General features: G+C 48.3%; 1 protein-coding gene and 1 long non-coding RNA gene across 12 annotated transcripts in view; one reads left to right on the plus strand and one right to left on the minus strand.

Annotated features, from left to right (window-relative positions):
- KDM2B (lysine demethylase 2B) overlaps positions 1 to 16,012 on the minus strand; it is a 154,901-nt gene that overhangs the window by 58,805 nt on the left and 80,084 nt on the right. For all 10 annotated transcript variants that reach the window (XM_058691304.1, XM_058691307.1, XM_058691302.1 and 7 more), the window contains 2 exons: positions 11,974 to 12,100; positions 8,897 to 9,381 (listed from right to left, as the gene is read on the minus strand). In XM_058691304.1, coding sequence (XP_058547287.1) covers positions 8,897 to 9,381; positions 11,974 to 12,100 — 612 coding nt within the window. The remainder of the gene's footprint in view (positions 1 to 8,896; positions 9,382 to 11,973; positions 12,101 to 16,012) is intronic.
- LOC131489381 (uncharacterized) lies at positions 516 to 11,540 on the plus strand. 2 transcript variants are annotated; one of them, XR_009250519.1, is made up of 5 exons: positions 516 to 787; positions 1,663 to 1,828; positions 7,120 to 7,254; positions 7,662 to 8,005; positions 10,551 to 11,540. It is a non-coding gene; the product is annotated as an uncharacterized LOC131489381 (long non-coding RNA). The 2 variants fall into 2 exon arrangements; XR_009250520.1 differs by lacking the exon at positions 10,551 to 11,540 and having other exon boundaries at positions 526 to 787; positions 7,662 to 8,447.

The raw sequence follows: 16,012 nt of genomic DNA on the forward strand, positions 1-16,012 counted from the left end.
CATAATTCCATGCAACCCCACAATGCCAAGCAATAAGAAAGGTGGTTGTCTGTGGTGAGCTGGCCTTTGTCATCCAAGTTGACAGTCTGGCAGCCAGGGGAGCCTGGTATTACTTTAACAAAAACAGCTGCAGAATAACCTTGCAATGGGGTAATTGACAAAGATCCTCCCATTTCCAACCTCACTGGTCACCACCCACTTAGACCCAAACCCTCACAACGTCCCAATGCACTGGTAATTTTCAAGTCATTTACAGTCAATTTGAGTAGACCTGCCCCCAAAACAGCACCATGCCTCCCTTTCCTCCCGACAGGAACCAGATCTCTCCCTCCCTGAGTTCTAGTTGAAAGTACGGATTCTTCTAGAAGGAACAGCATCCAGGGCAACTCCCGTCTTACTGTTGGAAATCCAAGATGGAAGAGAAAAAAGATGATGCAGTGGGTTGAATAGCGTGGCCCTCAAAATTCATGTGCAAAACCTCAGAATGTGACCTTACTAAGTTATGGGGTCTTTGTAGATGTAATCATGTTAAGATGAGGTCATAGTGGATGAGGGTGGGACCTAATCCAATGACTGATGTCCTCAGAAGAGAAGAAGACACATGGAAAAGACAAACAACCATGCGAAGACAGAGGCAGAGATTGAAGTGATCTAGGGACAAGCCAAGGAATGCCAAAGATTGCTGGCAATCACAAGAAACTGGAAAAGACAAGGAAGGTTCCTTCCTCCCCTCGAGTCTTCAGAGCAAAAGCATGGCTTTGATTTCAGACTTCCAGCCTCCAGAACTGTGAGAGAATAAGTTTCTGTTGTCTTAAGACAGTCTGTGGAGGGGCGCCTGGGTGGCGCAGTCGGTTAAGCGTCCGACTTCAGCCAGGTCACGATCTCGCGGTCCGTGAGTTCGAGCCCCGCGTCAGGCTCTGGGCTGATGGCTCGGAGCCTGGAGCCTGTTTCCGATTCTGTGTCTCCCTCTCTCTCTGCCCCTCCCCCGTTCATGCTCTGTCTCTCTCTGTCCCAAAAATAAATTAAAAAAAAAAAAAAAAAAAAAAAGTGTGTGGAGGCGCCTGGGTGGCTCAGTCGGTTGAGCGGCCGACTTCGGCTCAGGTCATGATCTCACGGTCCGTGAGTTCAAGCCCCGTGTCGGGCTCTGTGCTGACAGCTCAGAGCCTGGAGCCTGTTTCGGATTCTGTGTTTCCCTCTCTCTGACCCTCCCCCGTTCATGCTCTGTCTCTGTCTCAAAAATAAATAAACGTTAAAAAAAAAAAAAAAAAAAAAAGACAGTCTGTGGTTCTTTGTTATGGCAGGCCCTAGGAAACTCACCCAGATGGCAATCATTAACCTGGAAGATGGATGTGGGTGAAGCTAAGAGATGGGACAGAGCTGGGGAAGGGTGGGGAGCTAGCCAAGGCCAGGCTGGCTCTCCTTGGACTGTCACCTATGAATATCTAATATTCTCCACAGGTTTAACTAGGAGTGCTAGGCATTCCTTACCTCATTGTCACTCAAAATACTTCAGGGACATAGGTCCCTGTTGTTAGCCCTGTTTTACAGTGAAGACACTCAGGTTTCAACTGGTGAAACCCTTCAGAACAGCCAAGGACCTACAGAATCTGGTCCCCACCAAGACAAAGCACAGCTAGTCCCAAACTCTTGTTTTACATGCAGGTGAACAGATGGGTGGAATGACTTGACCACACAGCAAGCAGCAAAGAACAAACGGAAATAGAACCCAAGGGTCTTGTGTCTTGATTTCCTATTCTCCCCATTAAGTACAGGCCAATATCCTACACTCCTCCAGCAGAAGTGCTCTGAAAGAAGAAAGTTGCTAAAGGTATCTCAGTGCCAAACCCCAAGGATTTCACAAACACAGGGAAAGGAAATGGCTTTCTCAGTTCGATTTTTACAAGACGCTTGAATCTTTCTTTTCACAATATAAATGAAGTTAGGGTGGTCGTTTTGGTTTGCATCTAAATCCAGACCCTCTCAAGGCAAGTTTTCAAGGTACGAATGAGCTCACTGGGAACTACTGAAACCACAGGGTCACAGCAAAGACAAACTCAACTTTCGAAAGTTCTGCCCCCCAAAAGAGTATAAGCTAGACTTACAGGAAGATAAACACACAAAAAGCTTCTTTAAGGGACAAAAGCAAGTTGCTTTTGCAGCTTGCAATCAAACTTTTTAAAAATGATGTAAACATGGGGACGACGGGAAAGCCCCAGAAATATATTTAGCAGATGAGCAACAGGGGGTTACCTCCAATTGGGAAAGCTGAGGAGGAGGACATTTTTTCTAGCCTCTAGCCTATAATGTTTAATTTTTCTTACATTGATCATGGAACACTTGAAACTTTTACAGAAAAGAAATATCCAGAATAGGTAAACCCATAAAGACAGAAAGCAGACAAGGGGAGGGGGGAAATGGGGATTGACTGCTAGTGGGGACAGGATTCTGTCTGGGATGTTAAAAATGTTCTGAACTACACACAGGTGGTGGTTGCACAACATTGTGAATGTACTTAAAGTCACTAAACTATACACTTGAAAATGGTTAAGATTGGGCGCCTGGCTGGTTCAGTCAGTGGAGCATGTGACTCGATCTGGGGGCCGTGAGTTTGAGCCCCACATTGGGTACAGAGATTACTTAAAAATTAAAAAATTAAAACAGTATTGGGGCACCTGGGTGGCTCAATCAGTTAAGCATCCGACTTCGGCTCAGGTCATGATCTCACGTTTCATGAATTTGAGCCCCGCGTCGGCTCTGTGCTGTGTCGGGCTCTGTGCTGACAGCTCAGAGCCTGGAGCCTACTTCATTTTTTGTTTTTAGTTTCTTTTAATGTTTATTTATTTTTGAGAGAGAGAGACAGAGACAGAGAGAGCGGGCCTGAGTGGAGGAGGGGGAAAGAGTAAGGGAGACACAATCTGAAGCAGGCTCCAGGCTCTGAGCCGTCAGCACAGAGCCGGACACGGGGCTGGAACCCACGAACCAAGAGATTATGACCGGACACGAAGCTGGACGCCCAACCAACTGAGCTACCCAGGCGCTCCAACCTGGAGACTACTTCAGATTCTGTGTCTCCTTCTCTCTTTGCTCCTCCCCAGTTCACACTCCGTTTCTCTCTCTCTCTCTCAATAAATAAATAAATAAATATTAAAATAATAATAATAATGAAATAAATTTAAAAATTAAAATAAGTATGGGGCGCCTGGGTGGCTCAGTCGGTTGAGCGGCCGACTTCGGCTCAGGTCATGATCTCACGGTCCGTGAGTTCAAGCCCCGTGTCGGGCTCTGTGCTGACAGCTCAGAGCCTGGAACCTGTTTCGGATTCTGTGTCTCCCTCTCTCTGACCCTCCCCCATTCATGCTCTGTCTCTCTCTGTCTCAAAAATAAATAAACGTTAAAAAAAAAATTAAAAAAAAAATTTTAAATAAGTATTTTAATAAAATAAAATGGTTAGATGGTAAATTCTTGAAGATTTTTTTAGTATTCCATTATTATTTTTTTTTTGGAGAGAGAACAGGAGCAGGAGAAAGGGGCAATGGGGGAGAGAGAGAGAGAGAGAGAGAGAGAAAGAATCTCAAGCAGGCTCCACATTCAGCACAGAGCCTGACATAGGGCTCGATCCCATGACCCTGGGATCACGACCTAAGTCAAAATCAAGAGTGGGATGCTCAACCGACTGAGCCACCCAGGCGCCCCAATTCTTGAACATTTTAGAAGATTCTAAAGTAGTGATCTAGTAAGTAAAAAAGAAAAAAAATTTAATGTTTATTTATTTTTGAGAGAGAGACAGAGTACAAGTGGGGGAGGGGCAGGGAGAGAGGGAGACACAGAATCCAAAGCAGGCTCCAGGTTCCAAGCTGTCAGCACAGAATCTGACACGGAGTTCGAAACCACAACCCTCAAGATCATGACCTGAGCCAAAGTCGGATGCTCAACTGGCTGAGCCACTGAGACACCCCAAAAAAGAAAACATTTTAAGACAAAATAGTGTCATGTGTATTTTACCACAATTAAAAAAAACACATTACAGGGGTGCCTGGGTAACTTTGGCTCAGGTCATGATCTGGTGGTTTGTGAGTTCGAGCCCTGCGTCGGGCTCTGTGCTGACAGCTCAGAGCCTGGAGCCTGCTTCAGATTCTGTGTCTTCCCCTCTCTCTTCCCCTCCCCTGCTCACACTCTGTGTCTGTCTCTCAACAATTAAAAAAAAAAAAAAAATTAATAAATACATTACAAATGAAAGAAAAAAAATCAGTTTTCCCAATACTGCACTGTATGTTAACTAACTAGAATTTAAATAAAAAATTGGCGGGGGTGGGGGGCGCCTGGGTGGCTCAGTTTGTTAAGCATCTGACTTCAGCTCAGGTCATGATCTCACGGTTCGTGGGTGTGAGCTCCACCTCGGACTCTGCTGTTAGCGTGGAGCCTCCTTCAGATCCTCTGTATCCCTCTCTCTGCCCCTCCCTGTTTGTGCATGCATGCTCCCTCTTGCTCTCTCTCAAAAATAAATAAGCATTAAAATTAAAAAAATTTTTTTTAATTTTTTAATGAAAAAAAACGTGTTTTTTTTTTTTAATTTTCTAAATGTTTATTTATTTTTGAGAGAGAGAGACAGAGTGCAAGCAGGGGAGGGGCAGAGAGAGAGGGAGACAGAATCTGAAGCAGGCTCTAGGCTCCGAGCTGTCAGCCCAGAGCCCAAAGTGGGGCTTGAACTCACAAACTGTGAGATCATGACCTGGGCCAAAGTCAGATGTTTAATCGACTGAGCCACCCAGGCGCCCCCCAAAAATGGGTTTTTGATAAAAGTCAAAACCTAGCCATCTGGAGACCGAGTTGTTTTGGGACCGTCTCCAATCCCAGGGGCCTCTGGTTACCATGAACCACCATCAGCAGCAATCTCTGAGGCCCCGGAGAAAAGGACAGAAGGAAAAATGTTGTCTTTTTGCAACACAGCCAAAGATCATAAGTGGTCAGTCACCAAGGGGGAACCACCATTGGCCAGAGACACGAATCACTCAATGGTAGGGATACCCATAGGCACGGGACCCACATTCCTGACCGGTGTTTTATTTCTCAGCCAGCACAAACGAAAGCTCAATATCTGAGGACAGAGAACAAAGGCACCGAAGTGTGTGCAGCCAGTGTCCGTAACAACACTCTCGCTCTGAAGGTCACTCTTGGATGCCACATCTTTTCTGGGTCTCCAGGGACCGTGAGGGGCTGATGGCCTGGCTGGACAGCCAAGAACTCCCCTGTTCTGGAAGAGATGTTTGGCCCACTTCCCTGTACAGACTCCCGGCCACACAGCACTTAGACACCAGCAGCTGCTCCAGTGTTCCTGAGGCTCTAAGGAGACCTGTCTACCCAATTTACGAGCTCTTCAAGCTGCAAAAGGCCTCCCCAGACAAGGCTCAAGAACATAAATATCTCCAAAGATAGGCAATTCAAGCCCTCTCGGCCTCAGTTGCCATCTTCCTGGAAACCTCCGCGCCATGAGAGCCAAGTGGAGGAAAAGGCAAAAGCACAGGCTAAAGAGAAAAAGAAGAAAGATAGGACACAGGTCCAAGTAAACCACTAGCTTATGCACCCACGGAAGCCACAGGAGCAGAAATAAGGAAAGCCAGAGGCCAGGGACACGGGTACGAGTTCCTGAACTGCACAGTTACTTTCTAGAACTTGATTCAGTGGATCTAAAACATCCAGCACCATCTGATCACAATGACCACCTTTGAGAGACATAGCTTGTTCAGACCAAAAAACACTCCCTTTTGGTCCTTTGCCCTGGACCTGTGACTTTCGGGACTAATTCTGTTTTCATTTGGAACATGTATACAATCAATCATCTCTTCTGCTGTTTTAGTAAAAAAAAAAAAGAGAGAGAGAGAGAGAGAGAGAGAGAGGCAAGTTCAATAAGTGAGCTAAGTGACTAGATTATATGAAAAAAAGATGTGAGAGCCTAATAATAAATACACACTCAGGGAGTCAGTAGGGAGTGGTGGGGAGTGGGGTGCTGCTAGTCACTTCCTACTAATGGTAGCCAGTCCGGAACACAGGCCAGGAGAGCTAGGATATTTTTTTATGACTCTTCTGATATTTTAATGTTGGCAAGTAATTACAAAAATATATTTCATACTGTGCAGGCCAAACATAATGCCAAGAGGCTGGATTTGGCCAGGGACTGCTGATTTATAACCTGTTCCAGGGCCTGACCCATTGCTTCTTTAAAGAAAGCCCAAGCAGTCCCCTTACCACCTTCTCCCTAAATGCAGAATGGCCTCTGAGAGGGGAGAGAATTTCTCTACAAAGCAGTATGGTGTAGGGGGTAAACACAAGGACTCCCCATTGTGGTCTTGGGCAAATCACTTAACCTATCAGTACCTCAATTTTCTCATCTGCAAAATGAGGCTAGTAAAAATACTGCTGAGGGTTGTTGGGAGGTTTAAAGGAGTTTATATATGGAAAACACCTATAAGAGCACATCGCAATTGAGATGCATTATCACACATTATCACAACCTGCCACTGAACCCCATGGTGGGGATAGGAGGGAGGAGGCTGGGCTCCTTAAAATTTACCTAAACCCCTCCCCCAGGCCTCCTCCACACCATCGACCAGCCTAGGCTGAATCCAGTCTCAGATGCCCATCAGGTGGGTACAGGTGAGAGACAGGAGGGCCAAGTCCCACTCCGAGAAAGAAATCTGACCAACCGAGGAACCAGGAACACTACACAAACAGATCAGAGACACAAAGATGCATTTAAAGTAAAAAATGGAGGGGTGCCTGGATGGCTCAGTCGGTTAAGTGTCCAACTTCGGCTCAGGTCATGATCTCCCAGTTTGTGGGTTCGAGCCCCACATCGGGCTCTGTGCTGACAGTTTAGAACCTGGAGCTTGCTTTGGATTCTGTGTCTCCCTCTCTCTCTCTGCCCCTCCTCCGCTCATGCTCCGTTTCTCTCTCAAAAATAAAAAAAATCTAAAGTAAAAAAAGAGCTTTCCACAACCACAGAACATTTCCTTATAAGATGAATGTGTTTTTAACTCACAATATGTAGGGGCCCCAATACTATTAATGGTCTTATGACTGATGAAAATTCCTTGTTTGTTTGTTTGTTTTTTTACTTTAAAGGACCTCAGAAGAAAAAAAAGGAGCCTCATGAAAGAATGCTAAGGTTTCTTTGGGAAACCCAATAGATAAAACTCCATACCGAGAGATTAAGGATTCTTAACCCAGGGTCCAGGAACAGGCTCAGGAATCCAACAGGTTAGGAGTCCCCTGACCTGGCATGCAAAATTTTGTGTGTCTAAGCAAATTTATATAAAACCCTCAGGTGAGGTCAGCAACCTATAAAAAAGTCAAGAGTCAATAAAAAAGACCCAAAGCAAGTAAAGATTTGCTTTATAGGGATGGTCACCACAGAGTTCTTTTACCAGGCAATTTCCCCCAGTTTATAAGATTTTCATTTCATGGCACCTGGAGGAACACATCTTCTACGTGAAGTGAAATATATCTGGATTAATGATTTCGAACACCCTCTCCCTTTGCTGGTGGTGCCCGTCAGGCTGCCCGATGCCCCTCGGCCTGCCCTGGGGTCTCACTCCAATAAGAGTTCAGCCCCAGATCACTGAGCATCTTGAGGACAGGACCTTCTTAATATTTCTGTATTGCAGGCCCTGACACCTGTTTCCTAAATGAATCAGTGAATGCATGAACTAGTTTACAAGACCTGGGTATCGTCTCCAGCCATCAAAAAAGAGACTTAAATTGTTTTCAACCCCAGCAGCAGGCAGCTGGACTCACTGGGGAATCAGACACTGGAAGAGGAAGCCTAAATGCCTCTGAGGACTCACAGCAAAAAGCCTGACCGATGTTGAAAAAAGAGGTGGTTCTGCATAGTGGTATACACTCGAGAGCTCTTAAGCCACTCCCAGGTCCTCATCCCAGCTCCCCTCATTTACCTGCTCTGTCACCTCAGGCACATCCTTTACCCTCTCTGAACCTACTTCTGTATCTGGTAAGTGCAGATAGTTGAGGTAGCTTGCCTGGCACTGGCACCTGACAGGTAGCCAGTTTTCCACAAATGGTATGATGATGATTACTACAGGGCAAGGCCTCTCAGGGTATGTCTTAGGAAATACACACACCGCCTGTGTGCACTGTGCCTGTAACAGCCTTCCCCTTCCAGAGAACTCCTATGCAACCTCTAAGGCCCAAGCCAAATGCCCTCTGCGTAACTGTCTCAGAGCCCTGGCACCTGGTGTGCTGATGAGTGTCCTTCACCCCACTTCTATGCCCTGGGAGCACACAGCATGCCACAGGCGACTTAATTCCCTATGTCCTGACTTTTTCTCCTCTCTACTTCCCTGCTAATAGGTAAGCTACCAATGCCTTCCTGCTTTCTGTTTCCCCAGTGGTTAGCCCAGATGGTGCTTAATGAATATTTGCTCAATAATTAGGCTCTGCTTAAAGACCTCTGAACCCCAGGTGGCTACGTCAGCAAGCCACCTAGAGGACCACCAGGAGGTACAACTGGTCATATGAAACAGACGCATGCTCTGGGAGAAGCCAGCCCAGAGTCTTGCTGAACAGGATGGAGGGGTCTGTCCCCAAACCTAACAACAGCACTGTGGGCACACCCATGATGTCTAATGCCAGCAAAGCCTGCCAGATTTTCAATAAGTGCTGAGAATAAGTTCTTGCCAACCACAGAGGCAGCTCCCCCTATATAGCTCAATGGTGGCCTCAGCTCAGGGGCCCTACAAGGGCTTGCTTGGACCAGAAGCCCCTTTCCATGCATAGACATACCCCCAGGACAGTCTGCACCAAGCCACCCTGTGCTGAGCTGCCCCTGGGAACTGCCAGGCCCTTCTCAGCCGCCCAGGTCCAGATGCGACCCCCTGCCCACCTTCACACCCTCCAGGAGTGCCTGGGGGTCCTCGATGCCCTCGGGGACACACTTCTTGTTCTCTGGGAGAGATTCCAGTTTCTCCACCAGCGCTTTCAGGCCCTTCAGCTCAAACTCGGTGAGGTGGGTCCACTTGGCAGAGACCCCCGTGGCTGGAGAGCCAGTGGGCGTCTTGGGGTAGTCTGTGGGCACCGTCGTGGACTTCACACTCTCCTCCGACTCGTTAGACAAAGTCCTTTGGAGGAACCGCATGGCAGGTGCTTTGGGCTTCTTCCCGGGGGCCTCCTGGTCCTCTGAAGGGGTGCTGGTGGGCGAGGCAGGACCATCAGCCGGAAGTTTGGGCACCTTATCTGCACCCTCCTCCTCCTCCTCTTCCTCCTCCTCCTCCTTCTCCTCCTCCTGAGGCTGCTGCTCACAGGACTCCTCCTCCATCTCCAGCCAGGAATCAGATGAGAAGCCGTCTATGCTGGGTTTTCTTGGGGCATCTACAGGGAGCAGGAGGGTCAGCAGAAGACTGAGATGAATGGCCCAAACTCCCTGCTGGAAGTCCCTGGAGCCTCCACTCACTATGCCTCCCCTTTACTCAGGAGACCGGGCTTCTTTTTTTTTTTTTTTTTTTTTAATTTTTTTTTTTTTTAATGTTTATTTTTGAGACAGAGAGAGACAGAGCATGAGCAGAGCAGGGGTAGAAAGAGAGGGAGACACAGAATCAGAAGCAGGCTCCAGGCTCTGAGCTGTCAGCACAGAGCCCGACACGGGGCTCGAATTCACAAGCTGTGAGATCGTGACCTGAGCCGAAGTCGGACGCTTAACTGACCGAGCCACCCAGGTGCCCCGCTTCTTTTGACAGTTCTAATGGTCTATGCCTCCCTCAGCCTCTAGAAAGGTAGGGGTCAGTCAGACGTTGGTTCAAATCCCAGCTCTCTGTTTCTTCCTAGCTGTGTGTTCCCATTCAGGTTGCTTTACCTCTCTGAATACACCTGGCATTTTATTTTTCAACATATAAAAATGAGACCAAAAAAATACATATAATGATTCATATGAAATATCCAGAACAGGGGGAACTCTATGGAGACAGAAAGTAGATTAGTGACTGCCTAGGCTGGGGTAGGGGGAGATAAGGAGATAACTCAAGGGTACAGGTTTCTTTCTGGGGTAAAGAAACCAACCCCAAAATTGACTGGTGATGATTGCACAGCTCTGGGAATATACTAAAAACCACTGAGTTGTACACATTAACTTGTAGGATATGTGAACTACATGTTTTTAAAAACGTAAGGCACACGCGGTACCTGGGTGGCTCAGTCAGTTAAGCATCTGACCGGCTCAGGTCATGATCTCACAGCTCGTGAGTTCCAGCCTTGCCTCAGGCTCTGCACTGATAGTGTAAAGCCCGCTTCAGATCCTCTCGGTCTCCCTCTCTCTCTCTGCCTCTCCCCAACTCACGCTTTCTCTATCTCAAAATAAATAAATAAACTTAAATATATATATATATATATATATATATATATATATATATGGCACAAAATGCTTCCTCTGAACACTTATGGTGAGGATTCAGTAAGGCATCACTAAGCATGGGTCCTGGTGCACAACCAGCATTTGATAAATGAGGCAACTGCCTAACATCTCCCCTTTTCTTTTGTGGGAGGAGTGCTGAGACAATGAGGAACGAAGACAAGAAATTTTAAGAAAAAATCAGGCACCAATGACCCAAATGCCGCCTCAAGATTTTGTCTCATGCCTGCAAATGGCATCGGGGATGTTCTCCTACGGCCCTAAATCCACAAAGGAGAGATGTGACCCCCTGTTTGCTGGTCCTGAGGACTGCCACAAAATCAAGCGTCCGGTCCCCACAGGAACGTGGAGCTATTACAACCACAGGGGTTATCTCATTATTTCAGAACCATTTCCTAATTCCTACCAAGCTGGGAGCTTCCAAAGAGCAGGCTGTGGGGTCTCAGACTTTTCCACACCTGAATATTACATCATCTGACATGTTTGAGACTCACAACAGACTCCCCAGACAAAACTGAACCTCTAGGAGGTAAAGAAGCACTTCCCGATAAAGACCCCAGCAGAAACATTTGTTCCCCATCATATGCCCAGCGTGAAACCCCCAAAAGTCACCGAGGATGAAAGTCAAAGGAAGGAGGGAAGAAGGCTTTTTGCAGTGAGAAAAAAAAAAAAATAGGGAATCTAAAAATCCTGGCGATTGCAAGAGAAAGAAACAGTGCAAACCCTAAAGGAGACAGACCGATCGTATTTTTCTATCCTGTGATGAGACAGAAACCATGAATGAGGCTCAGCAGACTTTGCATCCAGGAAACCCCTCAGCAGTAACAGCTCAGAGGCAGGGACAGAGGGAAGATGGGTGTTCCTCCAGATTGCTCCTGGGGGCTCACTGTCACAGCTAGAGGCAACTTCAGGCGGGCACCTATGAGTCAAGATTCAAGGACTGAGCCATTTGGGGGGTGATGTCCCTTTAAATAAAGGAAGTAAGGCAGGGCTCCGCAGCTGTGGCTATAAACGCTCTCTCCCAGCCTCTGTCAGAACCACCCACTGCTCTGGCAAGCTTGTGTCTCCAGCCCTGGTCACCCCTCCCGCTGGCTCAAAGCTGGCCTCAGATTTTGAGGACTGGCTGCACCTCGCGGGCCTGCTCCCATACAGACAAAAATCAACCCCTAGGTGCAGCAGAGGGGTGAGGATAGGGGGATCAGCTGGTGGCCACAGAGAAATAAAACAACCAGGATTATTTGCTCCGTGGGGGTCCTGTCTCAGCAACCATGCCTAGACTGGATTCTCCTCACACCTAAACGGTCACCAGCAAGACCTGGAGGCCACCAGTGGGACTCTTTGGGGGCGGGGGGGGGGGTCACAATTTCATTTTCTTGGACCCTGTATTCCAAGTGGAAGGTCAACAAGGATGGCTTCCCCTTCCTAAGGGGTCTCTAGGAATCTATCCGACACTTTGGTTCAAAAGAATTCCAGAAACCCAGGGACTCTCAGGGGCCACACTGAAAAAATTCTTCCTGCCCAGCTGAGCAGTGGAGGCGGCCAGTCCGCATTTCACTCACCAATAAGCATGGATTCTCTCTGGTATTCCTGAGTGAGGTAGGACCGCTGGGTCACACAGTATACGTATCTCTCCAAGACATACCAGCACATCTCATAGTAGAAGGGGTAACGGAATTTGGGCTGCACCTGAAAGCAAAGACCCAGGAGTAGAAGTCAGTTTCTGGAGGGCAAAGGAGAAACAGGGAGGAAACTGGGAGGAGGGGGTTTCTGCAGGTGGGAGTTATTTTCACCATCTTAAGCAAGAGCACAAATGGTGTGAGGGGAAAAATGGGGGAGGCGGGCCGGAAGGCAGGAGAGAGGCGCTGGAAGGGGCAAGATACCAGTAGCATGCACAAATGAGGAGGAAGAGGGGAGAAAGAGGCCTATGTGACAGCATCATTTCAAAGCTCCCTGAGCTGCATGCCGCCAGGGAAAGGCGGATGGGGTCCGCTTTGTGCTTCTGTGAGATGCAGAGAAACAAGAGTTGTCCCCTGACCTACTGACGGAGGGTGCGGGTACCTGCCGATGTGATCCTGATTCCAGCTACAACAAACACAGGCTCCTCCTTGTTCTCAAAAAATTCTTACACAGACTCTGCTATCCCTCCCTGCCCCTTGAAAGGCAGAAATCGACCCCCAAACCTTACCCATTTGCAGACGGGCTATCAAGCATCTCCTGCACTCTGGGAAGGAGGCAACACGAGGCGGACCAATGAGGAGGGAGGGGGTGTGGCCTCCCCTACCGCCAGGGGCGGGGCCTCAGAGAGGCCCACCTCCTGCTCCTCCCCGACAACCACCTGGCACTGCCCAGCCCATATTCCAGAACGACTCCCTAGACCCAAGTCCCCACGGTGACCTGGGACCACTCTAACACCAGGGTCTGGTGCAGGAGACCAGATGGAGATTCCCTTTTGGCAGTTTCTTATAGGGGAGGAACTGTAGGTGCAGCTTTGTGTATCAGAATTATGAAAAGGCCTGGGCTCCAGGAGGATTCTGATGGGTCTGTATGGACGAGATGGCAGAGGAAGATGGGAAGGAAGCAATACCACTGATGGCCTTGCACAGATGAACCTTCTGGAAACTTCATCCTGAGAGGGTTAGTGAGGAATGAGGGTGGTGAGAAGGTGGTCCCTGGCTCCCTCCCGCCCCCACCCCAGGGGTCTGAGCCCTCTCTTCCAAGGCTACACGTAGATCCTGTATGTCCAGGCTCACTCCCAGCCTGCTCTCTTACCCTCTCACCAACAGTGTGTCTGCCTCAAGGGACTGTCAGACCCCTCTTCACCTCTCCTATCTTCCAGAAACTCAGGGAGTTGGATGTTAAGCAAGAACACGCTCCCACCTTTTTCTGCAATAGTGTACAGGCAACGTTCTACATGTGAGATGAAGGCAAAGACAAGCACACTTAGCTCCTCCGTTTGCCCTAAAATACCATTTTGCTGCAAAAGGCCTCAGCTCTGCCCTGAGAGTCCCAGCTCAGTCCCCCGGCCACCCCAGGCCCCGCTGACTCAGTGTTCAACAGCGAGGCCCTTTTCCCATGTTGGGGGTCTCACTTCTCCCATCTGCTTAGTGGGTCCATTTGACCTCCCCACCTCTGGTGGATGGTATGTTGGAATGAGATCCTGGCCGCCGCATGCTTTTGAGCTCCTCCAGGGGATGCATGGAGTTGGGAACATCATCTAGCGGTTTCCTTGGCTCCAGCTACTTTCCCAAGAACCCTGGTTTTAATGCTGGGATAGTATTAATCCTTTTTCACTGTCACTGGATCAGTGCCCTTCGGGGTTTAAAAAGGAGAGGGGCACTTCAGACTGAGACAGACCCTGACCTCCTCCTGTAAAGAAGGGTCTGGGAGCCTCAACCCCACCCCTGCTCCAGAGGGAGGACCAAGAGACTTTGAAACCAACTGCCAGTACCTACGGAGCAGGCTGAGGACAGGCAGGCTCACCTCTTCTCAGACCCCCACCCACATCTCCCGACTTCAGGTTTGATCGGTAAAACTCTGAAGTTGCAATTGACCTTTCAAATTTTGGGAAACCGTCCGAGCCGAGCCGCTCTGCATTGAAGGGCACCATGGCACCTGAGAATCTTTCTAGATCAGGAAAAAAAAAATCTATTTTTTGGCTGTATTTCAGGAGAGGAAGAGAAGTCTCCCCTCATTGTTGCTGAACCCAAGGGAAACCGGCTGGGTGAAAACAAATAAATGCTGATGAAGGAATTCAAATTTTTTCATTTTATTTTTATTTTTTTTTTCCAAGAGAGCACCGCAGGAAACAAAATTTGCAAAGAATTGACTTACAAACGGGTTGTCGCCTTCCACCCTTCGCCTTCAAAAGGTTTCAGCCACATGCCTGGGAACATTAAACACACGATTGCTCAACATTACTTGTTGACAAATTCCGAGCCTCACCAAATTGAGTTGTTCACCGAAAGGCAAGGCAGTCAGAAAGCATGCAGCGCTCCTAGCCTGGGGGGTAATCAATCTATCAGCGGATCTCAAGGGGTAGCTTTGAGTTCCCAAAGGCCCATGCGAGTAGCACTCGGCCTTAGCCCTTCCTCTTAGAGCTGAGTGACCTCAGGAGATCAGAACCAAAGGTGTTTCGGTGCATCTAGAACTCCCGGGTTTCAAGGGACTTGAAAAACTAAAATATGAGGGTGGGTGGAAGTGTCTTAAAATTTGTTTTTCTCCTGGAAAAAAAAAAAAGTCAATGGAAAAAAAAAAAGTCCAATGGTAGAGGAAAGAGGAGAGGAAGGGAAAATTATTTGCAATTTCCAAATAGATTCACTGGCTGAGAGGGAATGGAGTGTGTGGTGTTACCTTTCCTGAGAAAGCTGCTTTCACTAGAGCCATTAGGGGGGGAAAAAAAGATAAACATAAGAGAGACGGCAGTTTAATGAATGACCAACTGGACCATCCCTGTCCCTTATGAACCTAACTGGAGTTAAAAATACGTAGTGATAGTTGTAGAGACGTTATCTTCAAATAATAAACATGCAACACACCCGTTCTTTGTAGTTCTTTGACTCCCTGCATCTTTAGAACAAGAGGATTTAATCCACATGGGAGTGGGGGGGGGGGGCATGCATGTGGGTTTCTACACATGCAGACCACCAGGTCCTTGCAGGGTAAGGCCTCATGGGCAGCAGGGTCAAGCCGCCTATGAACCCCTCTCCCCAAATTAAAATCCTAGCGAGCGAGACATGGCTTCCTAGACATAGGAGAACCTTGGGGTTCCCCTGGTCTGGATGGGAGGGGGTTTCCCCACGTTGGGCCACAAAGGCAAATTCTTTTTCTTAGACAAATCCACACCATGGGGCTTAAAGATTGACAGTTTCCTGTCCCACCCCCTGCCTTTGGTTTCCAAGCAAAGCCCTCTTTTAGGGGCTCTTGAAAAACTATTTTTAAATGACCATAACCTTCTTAAGAAAGCTCACAGGGATGTAAAGAATTAAGCTGTAGCGAGCTGACAAGGAGCCCTGGCATTTTATCTGGATTCCCGTGCTCTCTCCCCAGCATCTTTTGTCTGCTTTGGCTCCTAAGACATAAACAATTGGGCCTTGTAGCCAAGCCCTCTCCAAAGACCAGAAATCAAAGCAGATTAAACAGCCTGCCGCTGCTTCCAGCCCAGACTGCCCGCCAGCCCCCCCGCCCATCAACCTGCTTCAGGGAAACCAGATGGGGTGCCCACTCAGATGACAGGGACAGTGGGCCTTGGGGGAGGAGACCTCGCCACACTCATCTCAATGTGGGCATGATATTCTACAGGAACTTGGCGTGACGCTGGGGGTTCCACACTATTACCCTCCCTCCAGCCTCCCACCCAGCAGGGGAGAAGAGCTGGGCTCCTAATGGAATGATGGGGCCCAAATCCACTGAGATGTGCAATTCGGATTCCCTGGGGGAGAGGACAGCTGCCAAGCAAGTTGCCAAAGCCTTTAGAAATCCCAGCCTGACTCTGGCTTTCAGGAATTGGCTGGAAAGTCGCGGGCCTCACTTCTAGATTTCTCCTTTTCTATCCCACGCCTCCCTAGTCAGCTAACACACAGACTGGCCCATTCTTCAGGG

Source organism: Neofelis nebulosa, chromosome 11 (assembly GCF_028018385.1).
Source record: "Neofelis nebulosa isolate mNeoNeb1 chromosome 11, mNeoNeb1.pri, whole genome shotgun sequence".
Lineage (NCBI taxonomy): Eukaryota > Metazoa > Chordata > Mammalia > Carnivora > Felidae > Neofelis > Neofelis nebulosa.